General features: G+C 35.6%; 3 protein-coding genes across 3 annotated transcripts; 1 reads left to right on the top strand and 2 right to left on the bottom strand.

The window, feature by feature from the left end:
- The first annotated feature begins 50 nt into the window (after positions 1–50).
- On the top strand, positions 51–2,509 carry si:ch211-117m20.4 (sushi, von Willebrand factor type A, EGF and pentraxin domain-containing protein 1). Its single transcript, XM_051892619.1, has 5 exons — positions 51–1,055; positions 1,191–1,352; positions 1,495–1,662; positions 2,030–2,233; positions 2,329–2,509. The coding sequence occupies exons 1-5, from the start codon at positions 941–943 to the stop codon at positions 2,340–2,342; spliced, it is 663 nt and encodes a 220-aa protein (XP_051748579.1). The 5' UTR covers positions 51–940; the 3' UTR covers positions 2,343–2,509.
- Positions 2,510–2,577: 68 nt separating this feature from the next.
- Positions 2,578–4,026, bottom strand: tcnbb (transcobalamin beta b). Its single transcript, XM_051892623.1, has 4 exons — positions 3,811–4,026; positions 3,397–3,535; positions 2,967–3,100; positions 2,578–2,791 (listed from the first exon to the last, which is right to left on the bottom strand). Exons 1-4 carry the CDS (start codon positions 3,887–3,889, stop codon positions 2,727–2,729), a joined length of 417 nt encoding a protein of 138 aa, XP_051748583.1. The 5' UTR covers positions 3,890–4,026; the 3' UTR covers positions 2,578–2,726.
- A 1,925-nt stretch (positions 4,027–5,951) lies between these two features.
- On the bottom strand, positions 5,952–8,396 carry tcnba (transcobalamin beta a). The gene is made up of 4 exons (XM_051892622.1): positions 8,233–8,396; positions 6,555–6,696; positions 6,338–6,471; positions 5,952–6,179 (listed from the first exon to the last, which is right to left on the bottom strand). The coding sequence occupies exons 1-4, from the start codon at positions 8,309–8,311 to the stop codon at positions 6,109–6,111; spliced, it is 426 nt and encodes a 141-aa protein (XP_051748582.1). The 5' UTR covers positions 8,312–8,396; the 3' UTR covers positions 5,952–6,108.
- Positions 8,397–9,651: the final 1,255 nt, after the last annotated feature.

Genomic DNA, 9,651 nt, shown 5'->3' on the forward strand with positions numbered 1-9,651 from the left:
TTAAATTGAAATGAAAAAGAAATAATGTTGCAAACAATTTCTATTTCAAATAAATGCTGTTACGTTGAACTTTCTGTTCAACTAATTTTGAAAAACGTATCAAGCAAGTAGCACAACTGTTTTCAACATTGATAATAATAAGAAATATTTCTTGAGCAGCAAATCAGCATATTAGAATTCATTAATTCATTGGTTGTGTGTGTATATTTGTGTATTCAGGTATGTTCAGTTCATATTCAGGTAGGTAAAGTGTGTTCAGGGGATAATCCACTTTGTTCTTAGGTGATCCATTGTGTGACTGTAAAAACGGTACTCGTAAGTCCTGTTTGTTTGAATCTCTCAGGAGAGGAGTCAGCAGGCAGGTTGTGCTGGGTTAGACAGAAGTTTATGCATTACTGCAGCAGTCAGAGGTCAGTGTTTGAGCGTTTTTCACAGATCTATGACGTTTACAGTAATTACACGCGCTGCAGATCTCAAGAACACTAACCACTCAGCACATTGGACAAGATTAATCTCTAACATTGATGAATGTGGAAAAACATGAAATTTACAATCAGCACAACTGAAAGTTAAGCTAAACTACAAATCAGCCTTCCCATGGCTCTCTCCCATTCTCTATAATCTCTCTCTGCTCTGGTGATAATCGCTGGTGTGTTAGCAGAGTTTAAAAGATTAGTTTGCGTTAGGGGCTTAGTGTAAGCTAAGATGCAACACTTCCCATTTCTTTCCATCTGTCTCGCTCCGTCTAGAAAACAGGTTCTTGAAAATAGCCTGTAAAGAAAACATTTTTTTGTCTGTATTATTTAAATAATTAGAACTTCCATGATATGAGACAACAGAACAAGTGATTGCTGAGTGGACAATGAGTGGAGGACGTTCAGATGAGAAGTGAACAGATATAGACTTTTCTGCATTGGAGAAGCATTACCATCAAAACGCCATGAAACTAGGAGCTCTTCTCCTTCTGCTTCTGGGGTCCATGCATGGGGTGTTCACGCAAGTGCCTATAACTGCATTTACTGAACGAAGTGCTGTGGAGGAAGATCTAGGAAGTGGTAAGAGGAGCTTTTGATTTATTCATGAATGAGCAAAATATCTAAATTAAGCTTACAAATTGGACAAAATGTCAAAAATGGTGTACATTGAAAATGTATGATTTTGAGCACTGAAGACTGCTCTATGTCCCTCAGGTCTGTTAGAGGTGGAACAGGAGGATGAACTGGGAGACACTTACTGGTCCGGGACAGCCCCGCTTTGTTTTGGGGGGTGTAAGGGCAGACACAGGGAGCTAAAGAGAGACAACTGTGGAGATTCAGACTGCTGCTGGGTGGGATACAAATCCCTCTGTAGAGGTACAGCCAATCATAATTTTAATGAAATGCACTGCATTTTCACAACCACAGAGAATATATTGTGATTATTTTGTTGGTTTATTCTGTGTACACTGGAACTTTTCTTGTTTCATGAGTTTTATCCAATAAACTTTTGCCCTAGTTAATTGTGGAAAACCTGATGTGGACTTTAACGGGATGGTGTATGGGAGTGATTGGTGGGTGGGTTCTGTGGTGCGGTACGACTGCAGGCCAGGGTTCGTGTTGGTTGGAGATCCTGCTCGAGCTTGCCAGTCTAATGGGAAATGGACGCCCAAACCATCCTGCCTCAGTAAGTCCTTTTCTGGCTGTACGTTGCACACAAATTACGAATTTACCCGGAAAAAACTCACAGATTATGAATACTAGACATATTAACACAGTATTGGGCCTTATTTTTACGAACTTTTCTTAGACTGCATAGTCATCATCTGTAACATGAAATGTCTATTGATATGTAATATTTTTTCATGAAAAGTGTTTACATATATTAAGTTCGTTCATGTTCTGCTATTTTTTTTATAGTTAAACCATTACTTTAGGTCAAAGTCTGGGTTGTGGAGAAAAAACAATGGTTGTGGTCAGTTACATTTTACTTTAAAATGAATTTAATTGTCTGTGAATTTTAATTCTTACTCTCCTCCTGTATGTGACATTAGGAGTTTGTCATCGTGGCCGGGTTGAGATCAATGAGAAGGACATTGACGGGACGTGTTCATCCACCTGTCCTGATGCTAAGAGCTATGCGGTTCCTCTGAACCACGAATGCAGTCGCATTGAGAAATGCAGGACTAAAGAATCAGGCTGGAAGCGCTGGTTTACACGCTGCAACTACTGCGACTGTGAATGCTTCACTCCCTGTGGTAAGTTTCATAGTGTCATTTAAATTGCTGCTAGTTAAAATACAGCAGTAACACGAACAATGCTGTAAAATCAATGTTTGTGTTTGTTCTCTCAGCTTCTACAGGATAGAAGACAGTGAATCTCTTTATCCTTTTTATCCTATGAAGACATTATGCTCATATCAGTTCTGGAAACAACAGAATTTGAATGTAAAGGGACAAGTATTTTAGTTTGAAATCTGAATCTTAAATCTGAATATATTGGCATTTTATGCATCTGATTATCTATGAAATTGGAGACTGGTAATGTACGCTATTTGATTGTACCTTAATTAGTCACAATTGTTGAAAGATCAGAGAAACAGTTCCAGCAACACTCAGTGATTTTATTAGAGTATTATACTGTAGATACAATGAAATTATTAAATTATTCTTTACTTGATGATTGATAGAAGATGTGGGATTGATATAGAATCAGAGTGGTCTCATTTGAAACCACAAAACTGATCTATTTTTAGCCCCAAGTGGTGAAATTCATAATGAAAATCTCATTTTCCCTGGGTTGGTAGCAGCCAATTCCTGCAAAAAATTGAGGAAGAAAATAATATTTTATGTATGTTGTGTTGTAAAATAAAAGAAACCAAAATAATGAATGAATTGAAAAAGTGGGGACTTTCATGCTCCATTGTATTTGCACTCATCCTCAGAATGTGGCATATAAGTGCATGCTATATAATTAAACTCATACACTTACCCACGTTCAGACGGGTGATGGTTTTTCCTTTCTTAGACAGAAGCTCCCAGTACGTGTGCTTTTCAGTAGACCCAGCCAGTCCGTTCACACTTTCCAGAAATATGCCATAGCTTTTGCTAATGCTGTATGTGAAACTGATAGAAATAAAGGTAGCAGAATTAGCACAAAAAAAAAAAAAAAATCTAATTTCTAAATTCAAGAAATTCCTTATTGTCTTAAACTTTGTACCATAGACTTAGAAGACTTGAGTCAGGTCTGACTGTAAAAGCATCTCAGTCATATAAAGCTGTATATCATAGTTACATGGATTCTTTGTTTTTGTGTTCCACAGTGGATACTATACTATACTATACTATACTATACTTGCATTAGGCCTACTGCATGTAAAGTGCATTAAACCACAGTAATTTGATAAAAGTTAATGCCATACCTGAAGCTTTGTGTGTCCTGTAGTTTATTTAAGACCCCAAACATCGGCATTCCCTTTGCCACAGTGGTGGAGTAGGAGACGTTCTTGTTAGTGAATTTATTAGTGACATTCACCTTAACCAACACCAGGCCCAGTTCTCCTGTTCAGAAGAGAGCAACAAACAGAGAAAGGGTCCTTTTTTAGAAAACTGCAGGTGTTATTTAAATTACTGCAGTTAAGCAGTCAAGCAACACAGTTTGGAGAATACCAGCACAAACTGTGGCTTTAATAACAAATACTGTGGTAATTTGTAATCATGGATTTCAGTCTCCTTTTAGAAATGTTATTTAGGAAGTTAGACCTGAAAGGATTTGAATTCAATAATTTTTATCCTTGTTTTAAGCAGAATTTATGGCTTTGTATAAGAAAACTCACCTGAGTGTTCACTATCTCCCAGCCCTGGGAAAGGCAGCAAAGCTGCAATGCACAGAAGAGTAATCGCTGTCAGAGCCATTCTACCAGTCAGTCATCTCAGTGTGTCTGAATGTCTCTCACAAACGCACACCCTATTTATATGTTTTTGCATGCAAATTTTTTTTAAGATTGTTTCAGGGAAATTCATAGCTTAAAAGGAGTGGTCAGCCAAGAAATATGAGGAAACATGAAGATCAATGAAGAAATGGAGATGACAAACAAATCTGACTTCCCAAGGCTCACTTCCTGAGCCTTTTGCAATACACTGACAAGACGAGCATTGAGTGAGATTTTAAAAGCATCTTAGTCTCATCTGAGATCATGGAATAATTATAGTTATATTGATTCATTGTTCATAAACTTAAAAAAATGAATGCAAACTGTTGCATTAAAGGTTTTTTTTTTTTTTTTTGAGCCAACAGCTAAAAAAAAACAGCTTTTTAGTGTTTTGTGCAATTTGCAGTGTTTGAATTTCAATTTGAAATTGTATTAGATTGAAATAAAGGATTTTAAAGTACTTTCTCTAATGTGTCTTACGCAAGAAACAGAAGAAAGACATAACATAACTTTCAATGTTGAAATAAAGTATTCTTTCATGCATTTTTTCGCAAGATGGGAATGTTTAATGTTCTATTATGTTGTTATTTAAAAGTTTCGGTTATGTTATTGTTATGGGGGTTACCATTGTGGTAAAGTATGGAGCTTGTGATTGGGTTGAGGACCTGCTAACAAAAATTCAAGTTGCTTTAAATATAAAGCCACCACTATAGCAGTGCTCTGGGTGAAACCAGTATCACTTCTGGACTGCCAACACCAAACATCACACGTGTTAAGAAAAGTTATATTTAGTTTATGTAAGTCACAGGACTAAACAGGAAGCATTATTTGAATGTCAATTTAAATGAAAACCATTTATTTAAGTTAAACTAAAACCATTCATTCAAGTTAAATGAACACCATTGATTCTAGTTAGTTGTACATGGTTGATTCTGTTTGGTTTTACTTGTTTCGGTCACATAGAACCACTGTCCATGATTGAATCATTGAAGCTATTTTTTTGAGTGTACATTCTGAATTGCCAACATGAATTTTGGCCAAACAGTTATTCTCACCTTTAAAACTCACTCAAGACCAACAAAATACTTCATATATGTCTCAAACTTAAGCTCCTTCCACCATAACATGGCAACAATTCTCATTCAGAAAGCATAATTGTCATTCATAACACACTGACTTTAAAAACATTAACAAGAGGGAGCATTACATAAATGATGAACTTTTATCTGTAAAGTTTGAATGACTTTTCACATAAATCATTATTTCATTATAAGATGATAAGATCTTTTCATTTTACTGACTGTATTACAGCATAAACAATGAATGAGAAATGTTCCAGGAGGCCTTTCTGTGTGGAGTTTGTATGTTCTCTCCATGTTGACATTGATTTCCTCTGGGTTTACCCCACGATCCAAAGATATACATATCAAATTTCATAATTCTCTAGATTTTTTTAGTATTTTGAAGGTCTATTATTTCTATGTTTTTTCCTTGCCTGGAAATCCATGACCTTGAATAATAAAAACATATTATAATGTTAAAGTAGACAAATTTTACTACACTCAGCTTCCTCAATGTGTCATATGTAAACAAAAAAAGCAAAAAAGCCCCAGTCTTTAGAAAAGCTGCAAAGCACAAAGTATAATTGTTGTCAGAGCCATTTTACCAGTCTGCCCAGTGTGTCTATTATCATACCTTAGAAAGGAGTGTACTGTAAAGACTTCCGCCATGGACTCATTTAAATTCCTGAGATGTTACAGACTGTCTCACTGTTTAATGAAAACACCTTTCTGTCTGTCCGTCCATCAGTCAACTTCTCAAACTGAATATAAAGGCTTTTTGTGCATCTCTGGATATCAAGTGAAATGGAGACCTACATGTAAATCACTGACTGTTTTTCCCTGATCTGTGTGATAATTCCCTTAATCTTGTTTCCCTCTGAGCATAAGCCAGGTAAAGAGGTAGTGTTGAACACTGTACTGGTAATGTACACTATTCATTTGAATCAAATTAGTCAATAATGATTTTTAAAAAATCAGGGAGGCTTTTCAGTTCCATTAGCTCTATGTATGTTTATTAGAGTATTATACTACTGCAGATATGAAATTATGAGTTTATCCACTCACTTCAACTTAATATTGAAGACCACTTAAACAAGATGTGGAATTAATTCAGCAGTAACATTTAAACCACTAAATACAACTATTTTTTGGCCCAAGTGGTGAACCTCAGGATCAAATTCTCATCTCTCTGGGGTTGGTAGCAGCCAATTCCTGCAAAAGATTGAGGCATTCCAGAGTATAAATAATAATTTATATTTAAAAAGGAGGTATTTGTATATTTGAATGCTATTTTAATTATTTCGTGTTGTAAATTAAATTAAAATTTCCTGCTCCACAGCGGTATTATATAATTATCTTCTTTCCCTTACCCACTTCCAGTCGGGTTGTAACTCCTGCTTTCTCAGACAGAAGCTCCCAGTATGTCTGGTCCTTATCAGATCCAGCCAATCCATTTACACTCTCCAGATATATGCCAAAGGTTTTGTGAATAGTATATGAGAATCTATTGTTAAAACAGAAATATATCAAAATTAGCACAAAAATTAAATTCAACCTCAGTAAATTCAGTAAAATTTTGAGGAATACTTGAAGTTGTCGCTGGTGTCCTGCAGTTGATTTAAGACACCAAACATCAGCCCTTCCTCTATCACAGTGGTGGAGTAGGAAAGAACCTCATTAGTGAAATCATTAACGACAGTCACCTTAACAGGGACCTGTTCCAGCTTGCCTGTTTGGGAGAGAAAAAGAAAGGGCGTTATATAGCTTGAATATCAAATACATGCAGTGGTAATTTAGAGTGCTTAGTGTAGCTTTAATAACAGATACACAGTGTTGGGTGTAATGCATTACTAAGTAATTAATTACTGTAATTTAAAAAATAAAAAAGTCAAAGTAAGGGATTGCTCTTTTTTATTTCAATTTAATTACAGTTACTTCTTATGTAATTGCATTAAATACTGTAGAGACTATATCAATTCCATAAAAAAACAATAGTGGAGTTAACATCAGAATTTAATGTCTAAAGTTAAAATGTTAAAAGTTTTTAATGTAACATAATTCTCCCTTCAAATACTTTGGTCAGTTAGAATAATTTATGCAGTTTTATATTATTTATTTGAAAGAATTAAAAGAGCATTTCCATTTCTATCCCTGTATTACTCAACTGTCAAGGCTTTAGAAAGTAATTAGTAATAAGTAATGTTGTACTTTTTTAAAGAGTAATTAGTACAGTACACTGCTGAAAATGTAATTAGTTAGTAATTAATTACTTTTTTTTAAGAATAACTTGGCCAGCACTGCAAATGCAATGGAAATCTGTGATGAATCAAACTGTTTTTGATCTTTACTCTGTTTTTGTGCACAATATAGGGTCTCCATAAAATTCATATTAACATATTAAATTTCATACTTTAAATATATTATAATAGTGTTTTGGACATTGATATTGCTATATACTTGTTTCAATGTTATGTTATTTGCTTGCTTTTAAGTTAATGCCTTTTAAGTAAAGTATGTGCTTGAATGCTTGAGTGATTATGAAATTAAGAACTGCGATACTTCCTTTGTTTATTACAAGATAAGATGACAAAACAACAGTTGCGAAAGCTATGTTTTTGAGTTTGTTACTTTTGTAACTAACCACAAAGCTTAACAAGAGGGTTACACAGGGGTGAAGAGATCATGCTGCAACCTCAAGCCGAGGTGAGCCAGATGAACACTTCGGTGAAGGAGACAACAGCATAAACGACATTTGGTGTGAGCACGAGTTGCTAAGACGACCTTGATCAATTGATGAATAATAAGAAGTTGGAATTTCCCAAAAAGTATAAAAGTAAAAGACTTTAAAGAACAACCTGATACCCTAAAGAGGGACGCTTAACAGCATCTCCATATTGCTGGATAAAGCTATAGATTATAGAGCTTTTTTAGCTTATGCTGATTTTATTTTGTTTTGCATTAACTGCTTTGTATTGCAGCCAATAAAATAAGTATTACTTAGATCTACAAACTGAGCCTCAAAAAAGGACAACCACAAGGGGGTCTTCCACATCATTCCTGAAGGACTTCAACTTGCTGGCAGGTGAGTACTTTATGGTTAAGGCTAGATTTGACTAACCTTACCCTACCTGAATAATCCTAAGGTTAATGGTGTAAGATAAAAGATACACTAACGAACAATAGAAAGGTAGACCTGCAAGGATTTCAATTCAGTCATATTTCTCCTTATTTTAAGCAGAAATCACAGCTTTAGAAGAAGCCTCACCTGAGTCAGCAGGCAGTGCCAGCCCTGGGAAAGGCAGCAAAGCTGCAAAGCACAGAAGAGTAATCGCTGTCAGAGCCATTCTACCAGTCAGTCCGCTCAGTGTGTCTGAATGTCTCTCACAACCTCACACTCTATTTATATTCTGTGTTTTCTTTGCATGCCAATTTCTAGATCATAAATTATCGGTTTTATAGTCTTATCTCTTACCTTAGAAAGGAGTGGTCTGCAAAGGTTTTTGCCATGGATTAATTGTTATTTCTGTTCTTTGATGCTTGGTTCTGGGAACTGTTGAGTGATAACATTGAAAGTACAAAAGTAATTATTTGGCATGGACCTTTGACCATATTCTTTCTTTTATATTATGAAATATGACATGTCAAATATACAGTATATGACATGTCATATTTCATAAGGGTGAGGATTGTGTGGTTATGTTATCATTTACAACTGACCTCTCTTACCTCTTAAAAGTTTGTGTATATTTCATTAATGAATATTAATTATTAGCCACCACAACATGACCACTGTTGTTTTATCACCAGTGATGTGCAGGTGCTATCTTTACGTATACCTTGTGAGGTGGAAAGTCTCTGAGCAGCAAAATATCTAATTCTTTTTATTTTTTTCTTAATTTTTTAATTTCTTTAACTAACCAAAAGTAAGTTTATTACCTAAAATTGGGTTATAGAATATGTAAATGTCAGAATTCCTTACAGTGCACATATCTTCTCTACATATTATGTAAAGGCTGCTTTTGAGAGGGCAGAACAAATAGTGAGACCTTATCTGTTTTAGAAGTAAAAACTATGAATCACTGTATAATGTGGGCTATCTGTATGTCTCTTTGCATGCACAAAAATGTCCCTTTCAGCAAAAATAAATAAATAAATGAAAAAGAGTCTTCAAAGCAACCACATGCTGCAAGGGTAAGCATTATATTTCCTTCTCCATCCCCAACATCAGGTTAGCCTGACGCTGAAACAGTGAATATGATAATTGAGCGTATCAAAACAGCAACAGTATGTGTACCCGCCATGGATGATGTAAGGCGTCGTTTGAACGCGAGTTACCCCGATGGTTTCACCGAGAATAACCCGAGCACTGCAGCATCAGCACCAGCAGCAGCCGCTGCGCAGGTGCCGCCTTTAAAGAGACCGCGCGCTCAATTCTCCCGTGCTGCTGGATAGGCTGTAATTTCCCTTTGTTTAAGTTTTTCGTCTCCATCATCTCCATCCCCACCCGTTCCTTTGCTTTCCACCCCAAAGCCATCTCATAAGCAAGTGATTCTAAAAATAAGTTTGACATACGTTTTCCTCCCCCTGCCCCACTAAAGAAAAGAAAAGAAAAGAAAACAGCCCTGTTGCTAGTGATTACGAAAAGCGAAGTCTAATTTTGGCTATTTGATATTCACGAAAAATC

The sequence above is a fragment of the Ctenopharyngodon idella genome, chromosome 5 (assembly GCF_019924925.1).
Source record: "Ctenopharyngodon idella isolate HZGC_01 chromosome 5, HZGC01, whole genome shotgun sequence".
NCBI lineage: Eukaryota > Metazoa > Chordata > Actinopteri > Cypriniformes > Xenocyprididae > Ctenopharyngodon > Ctenopharyngodon idella.

Excerpts from the sequence above, each read along its gene's own strand:
- tcnbb (XM_051892623.1), bottom strand. The coding sequence starts at position 3,889 with ATGGCTCTGACAGCGATTACTCTTCTGTGCATTGCAGCTTTGCTGCCT. Across the intron at positions 3,536-3,810 it reads GGGAGATAGTGAACACTCAG|GAGAACTGGGCCTGGTGTTG; the intron begins GTGAGTTTTCTT and ends TCTTCTGAACAG. Across the intron at positions 3,101-3,396 it reads CAGGACACACAAAGCTTCAG|TTTCACATACAGCATTAGCA; the intron begins GTATGGCATTAA and ends TATTTCTATCAG.
- si:ch211-117m20.4 (XM_051892619.1), top strand. The coding sequence starts at position 941 with ATGAAACTAGGAGCTCTTCTCCTTCTGCTTCTGGGGTCCATGCATGGG. Across the intron at positions 1,056-1,190 it reads GGAGGAAGATCTAGGAAGTG|GTCTGTTAGAGGTGGAACAG; the intron begins GTAAGAGGAGCT and ends TATGTCCCTCAG. Across the intron at positions 1,663-2,029 it reads GCCCAAACCATCCTGCCTCA|GAGTTTGTCATCGTGGCCGG; the intron begins GTAAGTCCTTTT and ends ATGTGACATTAG.
- tcnba (XM_051892622.1), bottom strand. The coding sequence starts at position 8,311 with ATGGCTCTGACAGCGATTACTCTTCTGTGCTTTGCAGCTTTGCTGCCT. Across the intron at positions 6,697-8,232 it reads GGCACTGCCTGCTGACTCAG|GCAAGCTGGAACAGGTCCCT; the intron begins GTGAGGCTTCTT and ends TCTCCCAAACAG. Across the intron at positions 6,472-6,554 it reads GACACCAGCGACAACTTCAA|ATTCTCATATACTATTCACA; the intron begins GTATTCCTCAAA and ends TTTTAACAATAG.